This window comes from Aquila chrysaetos, chromosome 4 (genome assembly GCF_900496995.4).
Source record: "Aquila chrysaetos chrysaetos chromosome 4, bAquChr1.4, whole genome shotgun sequence".
NCBI classification, from domain to species: Eukaryota; Metazoa; Chordata; class Aves; order Accipitriformes; family Accipitridae; genus Aquila; species Aquila chrysaetos.
In genome coordinates, this window is record NC_044007.1 from 8777966 (window position 1) to 8799711 (window position 21746).

A 21746-nucleotide genomic window follows, 5' to 3' on the forward strand; every position below is an offset into this window, starting at 1 on the left:
CTAGAAGAATGACTGAGAAACCTGCTACTGCTAAGTGCTTTTAAAGCTTCCCTTTAGCTACCAGTGGTACTCTGTGTTTTGGGAATTTAAGATAAGAGCTCTCATTGCAGCTCTCAGTGGCTGCAAGTTATTTTTGTACATCATCATTTGCTGTCTGTCTGCAGGGATTGCCCCAAAGCTGTAATAAAAAATAACATCCCTAACATCCTGCTAACTCTGCACGTTCAGATTACAGACAAAGAAATAGTGCACAGTGAAGGCTGCAGCCACTGGGGCAAAACAAATGGATAAGAGTAAATTTGACACTCTCGCATTGTGAAAGATGCACAGACGATGCTGCACAAGAGAAAGCCTGCCGAGTGTGACTGAGCTGTTAGCTGTGCATCTGAAGTGGTCTAAAGACTTCATCGGTCACGGGGACCAATTTACACTGTATCTTAGTAGGGTGAGAAGGTACTCTGTGTGTGTATATATAAAATGTACTTTTTCCTGACAGAGACTAGCACACTGTTCCTGCCCAGGATTTGCTGAAAATGCTCTGCCTTGGGCTTTGGTTTAAAAGATACCAGGAAGCGGCAGGAAACATGCACTCCAGTTGCACATCGCACTTGAAGGGAGACTTGGCAAATAGTTAATTATTTATATCTCCCTGTGTAATTGTACCAATATTTCAGTTGCATCGAGTCTCTGCCTTGGCTGTGTGATGCACACCCTCAGAGGGAGACTTGCACTGACAGAGGGAGCCTCCGTCTTGCTGAGCACGGCTGTGTTCAACTCAGCACCCTGCTTAACCCTAGCCCTGCTCCTCCTCCTCCTCCTCCTCCCCAGCTGATGCTGTGACGAGTACCCCACTCATTCCCTGCACATGGACCTCTGTCCCTCTCTTATTGCCCCTGAAGACCTCTGGTCCTTCCTCTTACAAGAAGTGAACACCCAAGTTAGTTATCAAATATCATGATCATGATATTTGATGCTTTTAACTCTTGCCCTGGTTCTGTCTGCACTGCAGCCCACAGGTTGATGGGGGTTTGGAGTTATACCCCAGTTATTTCTAAACTAGCCATGGGCCAGGCTCAGCCCTGAATCACCCCCTCTTTTTAAGGCTGTGGCTTGGTGGCCTTGCAGTTCCAGCACGTTTGTTTTGCCCTTCCTCTCATCAAGGAAGACTTTGACTTGAAGTCAGAGAGATCTCTGCTGTGGGTTTCAGTGGGAGGAGACCTCAGCTCTGTTTGACCCTCTGTTTTCTTTCAAAGAAGTACTCTAAACAGAACTTCAGGCTGCTTCCAGGGCCAGACACTTTCTTGGCCAGTTGCAAGAAGCCTTCCTGATCTGGCTGCGGTACAAGCAGTCAGAATTTCACTTGGATGAATTGTTCTCAAACAACGTCTCCAATGTATTAGGTAAAAAAAAGGCTTTTCTTTTGATGTCAGCTGTGATACAGGTTTTTTTATCTCAGCAGACTTTTGTTCACAGACCTACTGTGGTGGATGAGTGAAAATGCTAGGTGGGAATTAACCATGTTGTGTCTCAGGCACCATTGCAGCGCAGTTTTAGTTTGTTTATTTTTTTTTCCCCTTTACTGTTGCCATTAGATTTTATCTACTACCTTTAAAAGTTGCTCTCTGGGGCTGTGAATCAACTGCTTTCTGCAGAGCTCTATTCTTTTAATTAGCACTAAACTGACTCCCTAAGCACCTTTTAACAATATAAACACTGTATTAATTTGTTGTTTGTTTTTTTTTTCCTCTCTCTCTATTTTACTTTTCTTTTCAAAGTCATCGTAAACTGTGAAGTAAATTTCATGAAAAATGGAAGTGGAATAGCTCCAAGTTTCCCACAGCAGCAGCACAACAACAAGCACCAGTGCAACTGCAAAGCACAGCAGGTAAAAAAATTTCTGCTAGGGTTTGCTGCAGTTAAGGACAGCATCACAGCATAGAAGCCAAAATGAGCAGGGACTGGATTCCTTGCTAAGTGCAAGTCACCTGGAGAGAAGAGGGGTACCTTGCGGGGACTTTGCAATGCACCCCAGCTGTTGGCTTTGCATCAGAGGCTCAGCTCGAAGGCGAGGGAGAAGAGTTGCGGGAAATGAATATGGACAGTGTGAAGAAATGAGATAGAGCGGAGATAAATAATTAGGGGTTAAAAAGAACAGAAAAAGCAGCTGCAGAGGGGAGGAGGAAGTGGGGGCAGGAAAGAGACTGTGTACTGCAACGCTAAGCCTCAGCAGGCCAAGGAAGGGCTGCGGGTGTAGAGCAGGACTCTTCCAGGAGTTTCCTGTTGACTCAGGGGCTGTGACAAAACCAGTATCAGTTGGGGAATGTGTATTTCTTGAAACATTTCTGTACTGGCAAAAGCACCACTATTACAGACAAAAAAGGCCCTTTTTTGGAGTCCTATGAGCAGAAGGAGTGCTTCTTCACCACTACAAGCTGATTTGTGTAGAAGGGTCTGGCTGGACCAACTACCCCGGTTCAAGTGTCCTCACAAACCTTTTCTAGCATAGACCTGACCTATGGCAGCATCAAGAGCAGGGTGGGAGTGTGGTCTCCTCTAACTTATCTTTTCCTGAGAGTAATTTCTTGCATTGCTATACCTTAAAATCTACCTGGCTTTCCACTCCACCCACTGCCAGTGGCCCTTGTGAGATGACAGAAAAAGGAGTCAAGCAAATGATGAAAGAAGCCCAGGTAGACATGCCCACGGGCTTACAGCTCTCCCAGCTGGGCTTACAGCTCTCCCAGCCATGCTTGCATTTGAACTGGTACACTGCAGAGCTGTAAGTATGACACTGCTGGCAAAAGGAAACTCAAGAGCCTACTGAAAAGCTGGAATAGGTTCTTAACATCTGTGACTTGGGCTAGTTATACCAGGTCTTTATTGTACTTACCTGGCTGTAAAATGGGAATAATAAAAACTCCCCTCTTTGCAGGCAGGAAAAAGAAGTAAATGCCTCATCTTGGAAGCTATAATAAAAAAGATGACTGATTTTTGTTTGTGAAAAGTAGAGAAACATCCTATAGAGACCTAAGTTCCAGAGATACAGAGCACTCACCTTCCCTCAAGGTCTGCGGTTGGGCATTAAAAGTAGTAGCTGATCTTGAGCATCATATTGCACAACCTCTGGTGGGACACACCATGTATGTCATGCTTACACGTGATGTTGTATTCTGTGAGCACCATGTTAACTGAATTTGAAGTGATGATCAACAGCCAAGGAGGACCATGAAACCTAGCAGGTAGAGAGGGTGACAGGAGTGGAGGAGTAACCAAAGGAGGTGAACCACTGACACTAGCCTTGGGTCACTGACAGGCTTGTGCAAAGGGGAACATGGCATCCTCCACGAGATCCAGCCTGGTCAGCCATGGGGAGCCGCATGCATAGAAAAGCAATGAGGATAATAACAGGGAAGGCAAATTTCACCCAAAAGAAAAGGTTGTGGATTAAAGTAGCAGGTTAGATTTGTCTGGGCAGATCGCAAGCACCCGATCCCTGGGAATCACCCTCAAAGTTTAGCTTTCTAGTCTTCCACAAGGCTTCATTGAGCTCCAGTGTGTGACACAATGGCCTCACTGAGAGCTAAGCATAGGCCAAGAGGTCTATTTTTAACATGCTAAAATATACCAAAAAGGTGAACAAAAGGGTGTAAATCTGGAACTGGATTCCAGGGTGGAGGGTTGTGGAGCTTTTTTGTGAAAAATGGCTTCTCAGAGAAAGTACTCCTTTTGGAACATTTGTGGCATCTTGGCAAAGAAATAATTCATTCCCTCATAAACACAGTCAGCACTCTGAGTGCAACTAGTATAAATCAATGCAGCTTGCAGCTTCTGGCTCTGCTGGCATTTCTGACTTCAGCTGAAAGGCAGGCCCACAGCTTTTGATAGAAAGATCACTGCCAAATTTAAGAGCTTCAGCCCTTGTTCAGGCATTTATTACCAGGCATGAAAGGAGTGCAAACTGCCGTGCAAGCGATCTGAAGCAAACATGTCTGTAGAGTTTGACTTCTCTCTCTGCCTGTCAGCCCTCTGCTGCCTTTGAAAGCAGCCAGGCTTGTGAATGTATGTTTGACTGTGTCAGCTGGGTCAGAAACAATTTGTGAGGCTGATCTTTTAACTGGCTCCATGGGATCCCGTCTCCTGTGAGTGCTTGTCCCCGAGGATTCCCACAGGTGGGTGTGCACCCCTTGCATCGTGATGTCCAAGGCGTTCAGCTTTCATCTCGCAGCACAAGGCCTGAGAGCCCAGGAGCCTGTAACAAAAACTGTGTAAAAACAGAGTATTAGAGTCAGAGAAACCAGGCTGTCAGCCACAACTCTGGCTTGTCTTGAACGTCTTATTTCATGCCCAAATCTTATGTAGTATTTGCCTACAAGAATTAAGGGTAGGACAACAGGTGTAGTAACATGCTTAGCTCCTAAGGTACTAAGTTAGGTGCCTAAATAACTTTGTGAATTTGGATGAAATAGGGAGATGGCATAGGGCTCTCTTCAGCACATTTTGGGAAGCGACCGCCTCCTTTCTGGATGCTTTATCCCCCACAGATTCCCCCCCCTGGCGAGGGAGAGACAGGATGAGGTCCATCCTTCCCCTGCTGTAAGCGTTGCTGGAAACACCTCTACTACTTCTGAACAAAGTGCTGTTGATCACCACCCCAGGCTGATCTACACCCCATGTGACAGGAGCTGGCTTGTGTAACTACCATACACCTTACCCCTGCTACAAGTTAGGATTTTGAATGAAAAACACCCATTTGGAGTTTTTCTGTACTTTAGGCTGGGCTGAGATGCTGAACTTAATGATCGTGCTTTGGCCTAATCCCTTGATAAACCAACCATCCAGTTGGTTAGTTATTTGCCCTATCTTTCACCTGAACATGGGCTTTACTTTCAGAGCTAAATCTCCCAGCTACCAGCATCCCACATGATCTAATCAAATCCCAGGTACTTCAAATCCCCATCGCAAACTACAAATCTGAGGTCACATCCCTCTGACCAGTGAGTTGCCAGCCTTCCTACTCTAATAGCATCTCTCATCTCCACCTGGCTGCTGGTGGTCCTCTGCACTTTTGCTCTGCACTGCCAAATACAGCAATACCTGCATGCAGGTTTCATTACATCATGATGCTGCAGAGTTGTATCTTGATCTGCTACATCACTGAAATGCTCTCACGATAGCAGCATCCATTCTGCTTCATCTCAGGTTTCTTAAGTTCAGTGTTTGCCCTTGTGAAGAATTGTCATCATAGTCATGATAATAAAGGGCTGTGCTAGATGCAAGCTAAAAGCCTGCTTGAGGCAGGGCCTACCAGTCTTTCATGCTTGAGCTGTGCCAGTTTTGGTAGTTACAGAGTAAGGTAGTCAGCATGCAGCCATTCACATTTGACTTGCCACTCCAAAGATCAGCCATTAATTCAAACTTGTATTCACTGTGTTTTATGATACAAGTACCGAGCAAGTTCTTCAGAGCCAGAATAAATCCCTGCCTTACCTAGATAACCTGTTCGTAAGGTATCTAGCCAAAATATTTTAAACAAAAGATTGTTCGCCGAAAATTCATCCTTCTATTATTTAGAATTGATGTATTTGAACAATTATGATTGCATAATCTTTTTATGAGAGGCTTAAAATCAAAACCATAGCCTTCTTGATGTTTTATTTGGTGTTTTATTGGTTTTATTTTTCTTCTCTTTTGCCCCCTGCCAAAAAAACCCCAAACAAACAAAAACCCAGTTCATCTGACTCCGGTAGGGTGACAACAATCTTAGAGTTCCTTACAAAACCCTTTTTTTTTCCTTTGGTCTGAATTTTTGACCAGGTTTAATTTTTAGCCTTTCAGCCGAGGAGGACTTAATTTGCTTTGCTGTGGAAAGTCAATTCTACTTTACGCACTCTCTGCACATGATGTGTCAGCCTGTGGGAGCTGAACTGAAACGAAACAGCAAGCGTCTTTGCTCTTCAGCTTGGGCTCTCATTTCACTGGAACTGCCTGACACATGCAGACCAGATCACTACCTTCAGTGGCACATACGAAATGCTGGTGTAAACTGGTTGTGACTCCACTGACTTCATTTATATTGTTGCAAAATAGGGGTATGTGGCGTAAGAGAGCACACATATGTTAGTAATGAATAATGGTCATGAAAAGAGCTAGCTGCCCCTGAAAACTGGCTGGCTGTTAACATGGAGCAAAAATAATAGGTGAACTTTTTTTGGTCTGTCTTGCTAAAAATCTCAATCATCTTCAGCAGGAAAGCTAAGCAAAAGGCTAAATTCTCCCTTCACAAGCCAATGAACTGCTGCCAATTGCAATGGTTCTTTTCAACGTGGACATCCGCTCATTATGAGAGGGCCAAGACTCCTAAATGAGCACTGACCGTTGCACAGATGTTGGGTGGGGCTTCCAAAGCCATAATGGGAACTGGGCATCCAAATTCCCTACAGGTTAGTGGAATCTGACTTAGAGAATTCCTTAGTCAGCTTTGAAAACCAGCTGTGATGTTTAAAAATACCCAGACCCGCCTGACTTTGATACAGTGGCCTACAAGATACTATCAGTTTCGTTGACTTTTGCTCACCAGCCTCTCTATAGAGTGATTGCGTAGGAAGCAGCCAAGATAAACTACTGAGACATTGCCTCTCATACCATTATAGCAGAATACGTGAGGAATAACAACAGTAAGGAAAAGGAGGTCTCCTTAAAACAACAAAATAACAGCTTTTGTAATGACTCAAAATCTGTGCTGTGAAATGTGCATTTTCCATACCCAATCATACAGCCAGCCTCCTAAAGAGTGAGTAAATTTAGCAGGAATCATGATGCGAAATTGTCTTAATTCTCCTTGGTGGCACATCAGCTCTCAGCTGAAGTCCACTGAGTTTTAGTCACTGCTGGAATCAAAGGATCTTTCTTGGGCAGCTGGAAAACTAGGAGAGGGAGCTAACATCATTGGGACCAAAGGCCACGCTAGAGGATTCACATCTGCAGGGGCAGGAACTAATGACCTCTCAGCTTTGGGCCAGATCAACGTCATGGAAATAGAAAAAGTTGAAAGCACTGACTATCACACTTCCTATTAACCAAATTCTCTCACCACCTGAAACTTATATAAAATCCCTGCTAGATGGGTGTCTATGTTTCAAAGACCAAATGAGAACCATGTGGAGGATATTTGGCTTTGTGATCATATTTATTTTTTTAGCTTCATATAGGGAGGAGCAACTGTCCATAAATCTATAATTACTACTATATAAGCCACTGCTATATACTGTAGTTGGAGCAAGTTAGAGAGAATATGAGCCTTTCATATAATACAGAGCATTGGCTGTGATGCTGCTATGGTAAAAGACGGAGTTGTTAAATTTAGCCAAGAGAATTATGTGATGTGGGTCGCTGCAATAGCAGGAAAACAGCCATGATGTTCCAGCTGCATGTGTCAAGTACTTATGAAAATAATTAACATTCCAGCATTGCCATTTAGTTGTTTTCTTTCCAACTTTGCATGGTGAAATCTTTCTAATACTCTACATTTTTTTCTGTTGCTTAATATCTCCTGTGCAAAAGAATCACACAAAATGCTGTAGGTTAGATATTCAAGCCTTAAAATGAAACATAACTCAGCTCCATATACAGAAAGGCTCTGATGGCTTGTCTTTCAAAAAGTTCAAATTAAATAACTTAATTGTCATTAACTTGGTTTGTCTGTGTTTGTGTTCATAAGGAAGTTTCAAAGGATGCTTCACTTTTAATAAATTACAGCTATTTCCAGTAGGAAGGAGGAAAGCATGACTCTAGTCAGCATGCTTCTGTGCATTGTTTCACTACCAGATCATTGAAGTCTTTGGTATTTCAGCTTAAAGCACAATGATCTAAATAGTCTGAGAATGTATTTTTCTTACTAAGAACTATATGTGGGAACAGACTTGGCCTCTCAGTATCACTAAGGCTAAAGTGTCCTGACCTTTCTGTCAGTCAGCCTGCACGTAGGCTTTTCTAATTAAATCTCCTTATTGGATTTGACTGGCCTATTTCTCACAGTGTGGTTCCCCATAAGGAAGAGTAGTAAAATCAGGATTCACAGCCAAAGACTGGATCACTTGTACTGCTGCAAAAAACACTTCAGGTTTCAAAGATGTTTGAGCTTAAGGACCCAGGATGGAAGACGGGTGAAATATGGGATTAGATGAACTCATGGGATCATGAGACAACATTTGTCTGCATAAAAATGCACCTTGGCAGAAGCAACTTGAAAGAGGTATGGAGAATGAACAAGACTAGCATAAGGGAAGAAGACGGTGCAGAGAACTGGGAAAGTGTATTGCTTTTTTAAAGGAGAACACAAATAGTGGGCTATAGAAAAGAGCATTAGAGCTTCTAGGAAACCCGGAGAGAGACAGAACGGTCTAAAAAGCTGCATCTAGCGCAACAGGGTGGGTTTGGGGCAGTCTGTCGCTAATGAAATAAAGATGTTTTACAAAAATTCCATACTTAAAAAGGCTCTTTTACCAAACTGACAGTTGAGCTGGATACCTCGGGAGGGGTGACCTGAAAGCCCAGTCATACCTAGCGACCTACCAAGCCTACTAGATGGCCAAGACTGCAATTAGGAGGCTACAAGGCTAAGCTGCTGAGTTCCTAGCTCAAAACCTTTTCTCAAATTCCAGAGGCATATTTGGGCTCAAGGTGGAGCTGAATAGTGAGTGGGGAAAGATTATATATTTGGCTTTCACCAACATGAGTCAATACTGAAGACTTTTAAGTCTGTCCTCTGTTTACCAGATCCACGGGCAGCAGATTAACACTGGGGTGGCTGTGTACAATAATTAGTTCTCAAAGATATTTAATTTTGTATGTTATATTTTATGCTTTGTGATATTATGATACAGAAGACAGTATGTTCACAGTATTATGAAAGGAACCCTGGTGAGCTGAGCATTTCCTGTTGGAGTTACTGAATTTATTGGAGGTGTTTGGTTTTTTTCTTAGGATTTGATGGTTTAGAAGCCAATTGAGATTAATTTTTGGGAAGCTGGCCTGTTTGGAATGACACTACCAAAGTTGGTATACACAGCAGGGAAAAAATTTCTTCATTTGTGTTTCTATTTTTAAATATTCATCTATATAAAATAATAATTAAAAACATATGTTGAGTTTACTAGGATTTAAATGATTTAGGTATTATATTTAGCATTCCAATGTTCATACAATAGCCTATTAACGTCTCTTCAACAGGCGCTATGGGATATTGGGTTGATTCATCAAAACTGTTAGTCTCATGGCCCATTTTTCCCCAAAGTGATTATTTGACTCAGTGTAACAATACAGCCTGGCATATGGCTATACCAAGCCCATTCTCCACAAACAATAGCCCATTTAACGTCAGTATTTCACAGGGACTTGGCTGGTGTTCAGGAGAATTTGAATTTTTGGAAGACTACAGTGCAGAAAAAGAGAATATTAGCTGGGAGAAGATGCCTCACTCAGTGTCAGGATTGAAAGATAGAAGGACCAGTATAGAAAGCAAAGTGACCTAAAATACTTTTAGATGAGTTATAATACATTTGTTTAATGGATGAAAAAAAATTTTTCACATTTGCTGAAAATTTTTATATATATATATATATATATATAAATACACATATTATATATATATAATAATAATAATAAAGATTCACAGGACTATTAGGGTCAAGCTAAGGAGGACTGGGATGCTTCCATTGTGGAAATTAAGTGACAGAACTAGAGAAACCCACATTTCTTTAACCCAACTCACTGTTAAATGAATATGAAATACTGTAGCTCAGCTTTGGGTCTTCCCAGGGCTGGTGATATGCACATGACTGTCTGCATATGTGGACACATGTAAAATAATACCTGTTATTAAAAAAGGAGGTTTTGGCGGGGCGCATTAAGTTTTAAATAGAATCTATTAGACATCGAGTTCCAGAAGCAGCCTCAAAAGAGGAAAAAGTAAATGCAGTCTTGGCCAAGGAATCACAACTGCTGCATCTATAGTTACTGCAAAGTAAGCATCCTCTGTTGAGCTATACCATTAAGATCTGGGCTTTTTAAAAAGTTCTTAAATCTTTTCTTTTTTTCATTACCTGTTAGCTAGCATAGGTAAAGATAATGATGGAAAACACAGTTCGATTTCTCCACCTTTACTTTTTTATGTTTAAACAGTTAACAAGCTTCTTCATTCTTATGTTCTTTTTATTGTTTATTGAACAGGATGTAAGTATAAGAACTATGACTGTTACACACTTTTGCTTCTAGCTAGGTAAAGTCTTTGGAAACCTGGATACATGGCAGACAGCAGTATCTGCTTATGCACTGGCAAAGGTCCCAAGCAGCAAACAAAACCTTACGAGTTGTTTTATTAAATCATTTCAACACTGCACAAGAAATTTGGGTCCTACTGAAATCTATGGAAATTTTGCTATTAGTTTCAGGGCAACCTTGGTTTCACTTTTTGTTCTCAAGTATCATGAACACGTGTGTGATATCCTGTCAAATGGGGATTGCCTGTTGCCAAATGATCCCAGCAATAAATTAACAACCTAACCCAAACTACCTTCAGACCCATTAGAGATATACCCTGCTATGCACTTTTCTTTACACTTCCAAAACTATTCTGTATCTCACCTTCTCCTTACAAAAGATAAATGTTTGAAGGACAGCATATTCTAAGCTTTAATTAACGTATGCTTTGTATTATCTCTGCTGTGTGTTGTGCTTTACCCAGATGGTCTTATACATATTTCACAGGTGATCATGAGCTGAATATAACATGTGCAGGTACCTGACTTCACATGAACACACTCAATGCATACTCTTGATTCCCTTCTTACATTGTTCTTCCTGGATCCAACCCCTTCCCATTTTCAAGCTTTTTAATTTTCTCCAGAGTGCCAAACCAGGCTCCCACTCCTATCGGCAGCTTGTGATAGGATGAGTAATAAAAAAGAACAAGTCAGATATGACATCTGGCAAATTTGAGCCTCATCAGCTAAGGGTCTTCTCAGAGTTTCAATGTACATCCTTTTCTGGCTGGTGGTACTACAATGTGTTGGCATTTGGGTGGTTGCAAAAAATAAAGTCCAAGTACTTTTGTTCTGTTTTTGCAGTTTTTATTGATACTTCATTTTTCAAATTACAGTTTCTTTTGACCTAAAATAATAGCTGTAGGGCTTATTTTGTGCCATATTCAACAATTTCCTTGAAAAACTACTTTCTTGAAAGGTCTACTGTGCTTGTTCAGAAAGTTAACTAAAGGAAGCAACTTGTTCACCTGGTGTGACAAGGTTGCATGGATGTACAATTGTGTGACAAACCCATCCAATAGCACTGTGATTTTCTATCTGCTGTAAGCCACCTTGTCTCCCAGTGGCTGGCTCTCCTGGGTGGTAAGTCCTTCACTGGGAGCTTCACTAGGGCTGTTTTCTGCAGATGGTTCTCCATTACTTGCACTTCCTGAAAAGACAATATTATTAAGATTAAAATAAATGTCATATCTTTATGCAGCAAGCTAGAAGGTATACACTTTGTCAATGACACTTCAGAGCCTTTTTATGCAGCTATAAATGTTCAGGAAGCTATTTTTCTCAGTTTGCAGTCCACTTGCAAAATGCTTTAGGGTAATGGCAGATCACCTAATGGTAATTAAGTATCATGCTTCCAGCGTGCTTTAAATAACTGCCACTGGAATGCATAATAGTTTGCACTCCACTTGTGCAAGACTTGTTCTCTTTTTTGTATTATCTCCTGATACTTACCTACCAGGCAGAAAGTGTGGGGAACACTTTGTGGATTTCCTACAGGTGGGGTCCAGTCTGGCTAACTTGGACACATAAAGTATGCCTAAATGTCTAAATTTAGGCACATGAGTTAGGCAGACAAGATTTCACTTTGGAGACACTAAAGGTATCTCCTTCTCCCCAGTTGCAACATTGCTTACAGAGGCACTTATTTTAGGAGGACTGGTTCTGTTTAGACACCAGTTACATGCGTAAGAGATGTAGACTAGATCCAAGTCTACCTGTTTGGGATGCAGCGAGAAGCCCCTTATAATGGGAATCACTGTTAGGCAGCACAGTCCACCACACTATGCAAGGGGAATTTTAGCATTCAGACGTACTGTCTGAATATGAATAAATATTCTGGAGCTCCCGTTTTTAACTGAATTTCAAGTTGTTAACACAGTCCCTGGAAAAAGCCATCCACAGCTTTTTTCCACAATGGCCACTCTTCTTGTTTCTCGTTTTGATGTTTCCCATGGAAACCATCATAATTCAGAATATAAAGCAAGTCTTTGAAATGCAGCCATGGGAACTCCGTTTACTAAATCCAAACCTTTTCAAGCACCATCACTTTCATAATTCCCCAGGTAAACTGCCCCCCAAAATGCCAACTTTACAAACTGGTTTCAAACAAAACTTCAACAGATTTATAGATCATCTGAATCAAACAGAGTCAAACTTTCCTCCATAATTTGTAAAGGCACTGTCAATAAATACCAGGAAGAATCAGTGCATTTATGACATGACTTTTGTTAAATTATCTTCAATTATATACCAGGCCAAATGAGACACTCTGTCATTAAATATTGCAGTCTGATCACAAAATGAAACATCTACAACTTGGACAATATTTTTACTAAATGGAAATAAAATTACAGGTAACAGTTAAGCTGGACATGTACACAACAGCTTCTAGATCCAGCAGTGAATAACCTAAAAGACATGTAACTTAATCTGTACAAGAGATCTGAATATGAGAGACTTTATTCCAGTAACTGCAATTTATGAGTTTAGGAATAACTCAGTTTTCTATTGGACTGAGACCTAAGGTCTAAGATATAGAGCTTTGAGGCTTTAGTTATCCCTAATTTGACATTTCTAAGTCAAGACATTTCACATGGCAGTAAACAAAGGATCAAGAAAAAATTTTGAAAAGCCAGTTGCAGTTAGATTTTATGATCACTGGTTTGTCCAGTTCTTCTCCATTTTACTGAAATATGTTGATTTTTTTTTTTGCTTATAGGTCACAGATGATATATGAAGCTGGAAAGATATTGATTTGAAGGAAGGGTTGAGACAGACAAAACAGGATTCATCACAGTTGGTTGAGGCTGCATCAGAATAGACCCTCTACAGCTTTGCACTTGGATGTGAAAACTGATTGTTTCATTAGCAATGCCTCTTGCTGCCACACTTGTAAACTCCATCTACTTGGCATGAGGCCACAAACTGCAACACGCAACAGCTGAGACTCAGCAGTCAGAATGAACAGTGTATCATACAATCCAAAAACACTATCATGAAGATTTATAATTATTGAAAGGCAGGAAATTGCTTTTTTCCACTAAATATACGTTAGATCGGATCTCACAGTAGCTGACTGACAAATACCTCCCCCTCAGGATGGAGTGCAAGGTACATCATCCAAAAATGGCTTGCAGCATTGCTTTCTCAAATCTAGAATCCAATATCATGCCAGGATCCTATATGACAGCCTGGCAGCACTCCAGGAACAGAGTCTGGAGCAGTCAGGTAACAACAGAGGTGCAGTCCTTCAGTTCTGAAGGGAGGTACAGCAAGTTACCACTGGTGCCACGAGGCACACCAACCAAGCAGCAACATTATGTTTAGGGACTTTAAAAAAAAAAAAAAAAAAAAAAGAAGATTTCAGTTCTCTTGACTGAACATATTCTACAGTCGCTTGTCCACTCCTGCAGAATGTAATTTTTGGGAGCAATGCTAGCGATGAACTTGTACTGATGGACAGACACTGCTTTGGCATGAATTTCAGCACAACATCCTCTCAAAAAGAAATTGAGGGTGTTCAGCCATCAGCATCTGAAGTTCATACAGTCCTTCTAGCTGAACTGATGAACATTATGAATCTTTTTTCACAGGAGGTGGGCTCAGATTGTTATCAAGAAACCCACATCATGAGTTTCTGTAAGTTACCATCCCATGCTGAGGTCTGGAGCAGAAGTGGGTTTGATGTGATGCCTATTTAAGTAGAAGTTGTATGAGAAGTGTCAGTATTCCAGTGTGAGATAAGACTAAAGATGACTATCGAAGCAAGGTGACAAGCCAACGTTGCTATGAGATGGAATTTGGTAAAAGTCAACTGTGTAGCTGCATTACCATGGTGCTGAGGCCAAGCAAATACTGGCTTGCAGAGCAGGCAGGGCGTACTCACTTCTGCTTGCAGAACAACATGTTGACATGTACTTTTTAAACCTTCTCCTTGACAATCTATACTCCATAAATCTCACACTGTGTGGCTTGTTTTCAAAAATTTGGCTCATTTGTGAACTCTTTCAGTGTGTTTTTCTCTCCCTCTCTCAATTTTCATGTTTAACATTCAAGTATTTGGTTTTGGCCACTGGCGAGGGCAGGATATTGAGCTAGGCAGACCATCGGACTGACCCATACACGAATGTTGTTGTGTTCTTATGCCAGTTTGGACGGTTTTAAACCTTCTCCATTTCAAAAACAATCTGCCCTGGTAGATATTTTCCCACCTTTTGCGGGGATTTTTTGTAAGAGCCGGGATTAGCCTCTGTCCGTGGTGCTTGGCCAACAGTCGTTCTGCCAGAGCTGTGACTTCCACTCAGTCTGGCATTACACAGCCATAATGCTGCCAGACGAAGTCCCAAAAGATGTAGAAGCTATACCTAGGACTGTTTAAACATCAGAATCAAGCTTTGCAAATTAGGAATATCTCGACCAGCAGAAAGCCGTCAGAGATCAAAATATCTCCTCTGAGCTTGAAAGACATTGAGGGATACCAGGAAACTGATTAAAAGGCCTACAGCAAAATCTGGAGTCCACTTTTGAAGAAAGACCATGAGTAATGATTCAGGCTGCCTCCTGAACAAGAGCATTGATGCTTTGTGTTTGTATCAGAACCACCAACTTGATGGTTCTGAGACGTTATAGTTTTGTGTCGCTCAAACATCAGCCTCAGTCCATTTGAAGTGGTCTATCAGGCATAGATAGCCTGGGTATCTCGATATGCTGGAGAGTACATTTTGTTCCCAGAAGTGCAGCTGTCCACAAAGCAGGAAGGACCTGGACTGTATTCACTGTGAAGATGAGTCTTTAGGACATAAAAAACACTTGTAAGCTTGCAGGCCTCCAAGAATAATTCAAAACATCTCTGAATGCCAAAAAGGGATGGTTTTGTTTGCTTTTCTTGAGGCTATCCAAATTAATTTATAAGATACACAGACATGAAGGGGAGTTTATTTACCAGAATAAATTGAGAGTTCAGGACAGAGGAGCAGATTGAAATCTCAGCAGAGTTGGTTTTACTGTCCTAAAAAGTAAGAAAAATTGAAGGAATCTCACAACTGCATGGAAATTTATGGAGACAAAGGAGAAATACAAGGGACATAAACAGCACAGCTATAAAAAACTAAAGAAACTTATCTAGTGTGAAGTCAAAGCATGCAGGATCCGTAATGAGATATATCTAAAGCCTCAGTTACAACTTTGCAGTGGATAGAAGTTATTGTGCTCCTCCTAAGTCCTATGAATCTCAACATTCTCATGTTAGGTGCTCTCAGTAGACAAAAGAGGCCCATATACCTAGTCTTCCAGTTTAGTCAAAGTCTGTCTATATTATGACTGCAAATAGAGAGCAAACTATTAGAAGATACACCTTCATCATACTTTCTATCATCACTGCAGGAAGATTTCCCTAGGTCTAACCCCAGGACAATGAAACTTTATTATCTATTATTACTATCTGCTATAAAATAAATTTGTTTAGTGTTGCATCCTTTCGGTCTCCGGAGAGTCTTTACTATATACCCTGGACAATGCAAGATGTTTAATTTATGAAGAGTATTTTTCCACACTGATATAACAGGACTACAGTCAGAGGAAAACATTAAGCAGAGAATTTAGGTTTTATTTAATGACAGGAAACACTCTGCTTACCTGTGGATGCTTTCAGTCTTCTGATATAATCAGACCAAAAAGAACAGTCTGCTTTTTTCAATCCTTTACGAGTCAGCAAGGAAACAGTGAACTCCTTGTAGTTATCGCTGTCATCGTTTGACAGATACATAGGCCAGTGGGGCATCACCCCTGACATTCTTCTCGAGAAACTATGAGGGTAGTTTGGATTTCTAAGGGAACAGGAGAAATGATCATTAGAAAACAATGTCATGAACAGTAAAATGCAGAAGGAGATCGGCTAGGTGAAGGAAACGTGTATCCAGTCCCTCTGACCAGCAGAGTTCAAATTCTGTCAAGTCTCGTGAATCATCCACTGTGTCTCATCTGACAGTAACTTGTCAGTCTGGTTCAGTTCCTAAGGAACAGGTACACAGAACCTGTATAGACACAGGCTTAGGAACAGCCTCAACAGCCCTCGGTCCCAAAACAACCCAAGGTATTCTAAAAAGCACATAGAGTCACAGTCCCCACATTAGCTTTCCAGGGATACTCCTCATTCTCGAGCACCCACAGCACAGTAAAGCTGAGGGTTATTCGCAGAGTAGTTGGTAAAGGCTGCACTGTGTCTTCATGTGCTTTCCCCTTTCTTCTGGGAACAAGGAAACTCTTAGCCAAGAGACTTCAGAATTGTGGTCCTAGAACTAAGCTCTGGAAACAACACCAAGGCCTTTGTAGTCCCATATATTTAAGTAGAATTTGCAGCTGCTCCATGGAGATAAAATTCCTGTTACTTCTAGCTAAGTGTCATACTACAGATCTTTGGTATCTGCTTGACAACTTGGCCATGACTTTCCAACAGTGTTGACTAAAGCCCCCTCTGTAGGATTACAAATTGCTAGAGGAAATGGAGGCTACTTGAGTGAGGGCAGGATCTGGACTACATTCTCTCCACTCCTTGCCCCCTCTGCAATCATAGCAATTTTTAAATGTCATATACTTACCCAGAGTTTACAAAATTGGAGATATACTGCATAATTTGCAAGGAAAGGCTCTTTTCTTCCACAGTAAATTGTTCTTCATAGTTTGGGTAGAATGGCAGTCCAAATGCATACTGAACATCCAGCAAGAGCTCCTGACCTGAACTAAAAAAATATTTATATAAAGACAATTAAAACCATAATTTATTTATTTGGGGGGAAAGGGAGATAATTTAATTCAGAGAATAAAGCAAAGTTTTAAATAATTAATGACCATTAATTAGAGTGTGGTGAGCTGTGGGGCTTCTTTAAATTAGAACATAAAAGAAGAGCAAGCAATAACAAGAGAATTTGCGATTAAGTTAATGCAGGGTCTTTAACATTTGTTACAAGAGGAAATTGTGGAAGACAGCAGGGCACATTTTCTAAATTAAGTGGGCATATAAAAGAAAGTGATAGAGGCAGAAAGCCACTTGGCTATTCCTTAAATGCCTCTTAAGTTTTGTACAGATTTTTCACTAAAATTAAATTCAGAAAGTGGAAGCAAGTGGTGACATGGAATCTGGCAGCCATGATGGAAGGTTAATTATGGTTTATTTCACAGACTTGGAATAAAACCCTGGCCCTTCTTAACAGCAGTTGGAGTTTTTCCATTGACTTCATTGGGGCCAGGATTCTGCCCCAAATCTTTGGATAAGGAAAGATGTAATAGGAGATGTTTATGAAGACTTCTCTTAGACATAGTTTTAATCCAATTTCTCTGCTGGCTGGGTAGTTTTGGTTCATACAGTCTGTTCTCCCCAAGTTTTTTATGGCAGTCAAGTCAAAACAGCTTGAGATAATCACTTAGATCAGATTTAAGAAAGAACAATTGTTGTGTAGTTCCATGTAATAATTAACACATATAATAAGGAATATTTCAACAATTCAGAGACAAGACTGGCCAGGCAAGACAACACCACTTGTAGGACCTAGTAACAAAGGTTACACAACTCAACATCTTCAAGTCCTGCAGAAAAACAGTGGCCAACTTCTACTAAGAAAATTATAACTAAACTATGCTCAACATGTAGCTTTGAACCACAGCTCAGAAGGAGACATTTCTGGTATGGTCCAACTGTGTTTTCTGTATCCCACATTTAGACAAAAGTCTTACTGACTCCGTTAAATGCTGCATGAAGGCAGACAGCATCAGGGAACCTGGGAGAAGGAACAGATGTCAGGGAGGAATAAACAAATCCCAGATCCACTCAGCAAGATTTCATCTACAGTGGCTGCAGAGGTTGTTGTCAAAAGGTGGCACGCCTGAAACTATTTTTTCTTTGGACAGCAGCATTGATACAATGCTGATACTACCTCTAATGGAACAAGACTTGTCATTCAAACCATGATGGGCAGGTGGGCTGAAAGCAAGATGACTCCCTTACATTTTATGAGTGGTGGCTCCAAAGCCTCTATTTTGAAAAACAAACACACAACCTTCTAAATGAAATACATCTTTGGTTGTATTTTCCTTAGTCTTATCATAATACCTCAGTAATACTTTGCATCTGGAAAGTGAGTTATTCACAGATTATTCACCAAAAAAATGTACAACTGAAACAAGATTAAAGCATATTTTTCTTCCCCAAATGTTTATAGAAGGATTAAGCAAGATCATAGTTTAATAATTTTGCTTTAAAAATAATTTGCTTGGCCCAGTATATTACAGCAATGTTTAGTGTCAGTATTGTAGCAAAGGTACTATATACTTAAAGGAGCTATTTTCTTTTCAATGAAGAGTCACTTTTGAATAGAAGAGAGGACATGAAATTAGTTGAGATGCAATGAAGGGACAAATGTACCCAGTTAGGGAAGGCATAGCAGAGGTGAACTTAGCTCTAAATCTAAAACGAGTGAGCTGAGACTGAGGGTTTCCCTCCAAATGAGACTGTGTTCTCAGCCCGCATGTTTCTAGAGGTGAAAACTGTTAAGGTCACAGCCCAAACTAAAATTCAGCAAACTCCTAAACAAAGAACTTACTAGGATTGAAATTATTTGTACAACTGGAATGGGATTGATACAGAGACATAAAGTCATACAAAACTACAATTTCATGGGCTGCTTTCAACATTTCTGGTTGATATTACCACACCCTGGCCAGTGAGTATCAACAGTAAGAGGATGAGAAAGAAAACATAAGGTTAAGAGGGGAAACAGGCACACACACAGAAAAGCAGTAAAGACCACTGTGAAACATCTAGATGGCTGCTATCAGGGGAACATTTCTGTCTCCTCCCTCAAACTCGGATCATCATCCGTTACTGCCAGAGAGGAGTGCAAAAGGGCCAGAAATACCCAAACAAGGGGTTTGGAGCCTTGTAGGAGCACTGAGCATACTCAAGCTAGCACCAGGTAGTGACACTTTTTTCACTGAAAGAACAGTGTAGTGAGAGAAAGAGAGGAGTGACAGACAAGCACATATAGCTTTGCTGTTGTACACTGCTAGCTCTGCAGGGAGGTTTTTATTTCCCGACCTGCTCCAGACTGCACTCCTGATACCCCAGGGTGCCATATAGGTGACTCAACAGCATCAACTCTAAAGAGGAAAATGTAGAGCCCAGCAACTGCTGGACTTCAGAGGACAGTTTGATAAAAGGGAGGACTGTAGAGACAATGACAAAAGGGATTTGTAAAGTGTTTTTACGGAATACAAACTAATAGCAACTAACTTCCACTACAGAAGTCCCTTTTCAAGGAACAGATCTGTAATTTTAATAACAGTGGTGAATGTAGTTACGTGTAAGGATGAAATCTTGGCTTCGGTGACTTCACGGGACTAGTACTTCATGCAAAGGTATTGCTTCAGACCTTCTGTGTACACCTTTCTATTTAAGATGTCAACTTTTTTAGAAAGAGATTCACAGCTCTTCTTGTGCGACAGTATGACAGTCTGGTAAATTGAGCCATTGGGAAGCCAGGAGCCAGACCCTACCACTTTGTTCACACTAAAGTGAGCTCCCCTTGAGGAATTATTACTTCACTTCAGAAGGAGGCACTACTGGAGTTCAGTTATCCAGTTTACAGAAAAACAGGTGGTAAAATCAGAAACTTTGTGAAATTCATAGCCAATAATTTAACAGCAGACCCTGAAATATCACTTGCTGGGAATTTTCATTATACAGTGCCAACCCATTTAATTGGGAAGGTATTAGTTCTGAGAAAATTTTCCTTAAGCCTGAGATGGAGTTTCCATTTAAAATTTTCCAAATAAGAGAGAGAAGGTGATTTCTTAGCCATCAGATACTCCACTGCTCTTTCTATAGAACTGTGGTTACTTTTGCATACAAAGAACAGGTTCAACAGGGAAGATTAAAAGATGAGAAGGTCAGAATTTAGAACAAAAATACCCAGGTTACGGTTGATTTGGTTCAAATTCTTGTTCCAAATCAAACAGAGTATAAATGTAAATCCAGATTTCCAACAGTTGAAGTGAATATCTTAACCACAAGCTTTTGGAACAGAAAAAAAAAACAACAAAAACCCAACAAAATTCAAACAACAACAACCCAGAAATCCTCAAAAATTTTGTTTGCAAAATAGAATTGTCATTAATGGCTATCCATAATCATGGCAGGCAGAACAGAATATGATCTGGCAGACCACCATGCTATTCTACATAAGGACTGAATGAACAACTTAGAGCTGGAGCTGCAGAGACCTCACACAATGATCCATTGAGAATTAGGACGTACATCTCATTTTGAACTTTGTCCTTGTTCTAGATCTGTCTAATTATTTAAAACTGGAAACTCATTATGATGATTAATGACTGACTGTAGCCTAACACTTCTCTTTTTTTTTTTTCTTTCATTTAAAAATAGTCCTTAGTCTCCCAGTGTAATGATTTCAACTAATCTCAAAGGCTTTTGAGTCACAGCTTCTATTATTAGTTGGCTTAATGTAGTTTTTGGTTCTTTTTTAAAACTCTACACACAGATAGAAGCCAATGCAAATTAACTCAAAATTCAAATGACATCCTATACAATACCAAAATACCAAACTTCCCGCTGCTATCCAATCTTTTAAAATTAAAAGTAAGAAGATAAACATAACTCTAGCTAGAGTTCAGCCAACATTATCTGTAAATTACCCAGGATGAAAAAGCAAGCTGAAGAAGAATCAGTTTGTCATTAGTGAACATACCAAAGGGTTACTTATTTATCAATCATTTTAGCTGTATTGACTAATAATGATAGATATTTTAGTCCTCATAAAGCACAGATAACTATTAACAGAATGCTTTTCTAATATATATGGTCTAGAACACGAAACTAATGTGTGGCCATGAGTTTCATTTTCTTTTTGTGCTTTAAATTTTTTTACTGATAACTAGGCAAGAGAACCACACAAATGGAAACGTAAAGCTTACTGAAGAACCTGAGACCACATCTTAAATAGTATGTGGGAGGAATTTAATTGATATTTTCACTTCAAAATTCATTCTATCTTCATTCATACAAACAATTTTAGCCAATTTTCTTCATGCTCCTTTTTATACAATTTTATATACTCAATCTACTGTCATTTTATGACACAAGCACTCCCTTTTTTACAAGGGATACTGTTTTGGCATTCTGGTTTTTTGGTTGGTTTTTTTAAATGAATGATAAGTTTGGAACAAATATAGTCTAGCAACCATATTTCTCAAGCCCAAGCCTGAAAAATCCTGTATTGGGTTTGCATGGCAAGGTTTTGGTAGGTGGGAGGTTACAGGGGTGGCTTCTGTGAGAAGCTGCTAGAAGCTTTCCCTATGTCCGACAGAGCCAATGCCAGCCGGCTCCAAGACGGACCCACCGCTGGCCAAGGCCGAGTC

General features: G+C 40.5%; 1 protein-coding gene across 1 annotated transcript in view; it reads right to left on the reverse strand.

Moving 5' to 3' along the window:
* Window positions 1-11110: 11110 nt before the first annotated feature.
* Window positions 11111-21746, reverse strand: part of TG (thyroglobulin) — a 158465-nt gene continuing 147829 nt past the window's right edge. Inside the window, exons 46-48 of the mRNA XM_030012173.2 lie at window positions 16916-17056; window positions 15954-16144; window positions 11111-11469 (exon numbers count right to left, since the gene is read on the reverse strand). Of these exons, the coding sequence (XP_029868033.1) occupies window positions 11354-11469; window positions 15954-16144; window positions 16916-17056 (448 nt within the window). The 3' untranslated portion in view covers window positions 11111-11353. The remainder of the gene's footprint in view (window positions 11470-15953; window positions 16145-16915; window positions 17057-21746) is intronic.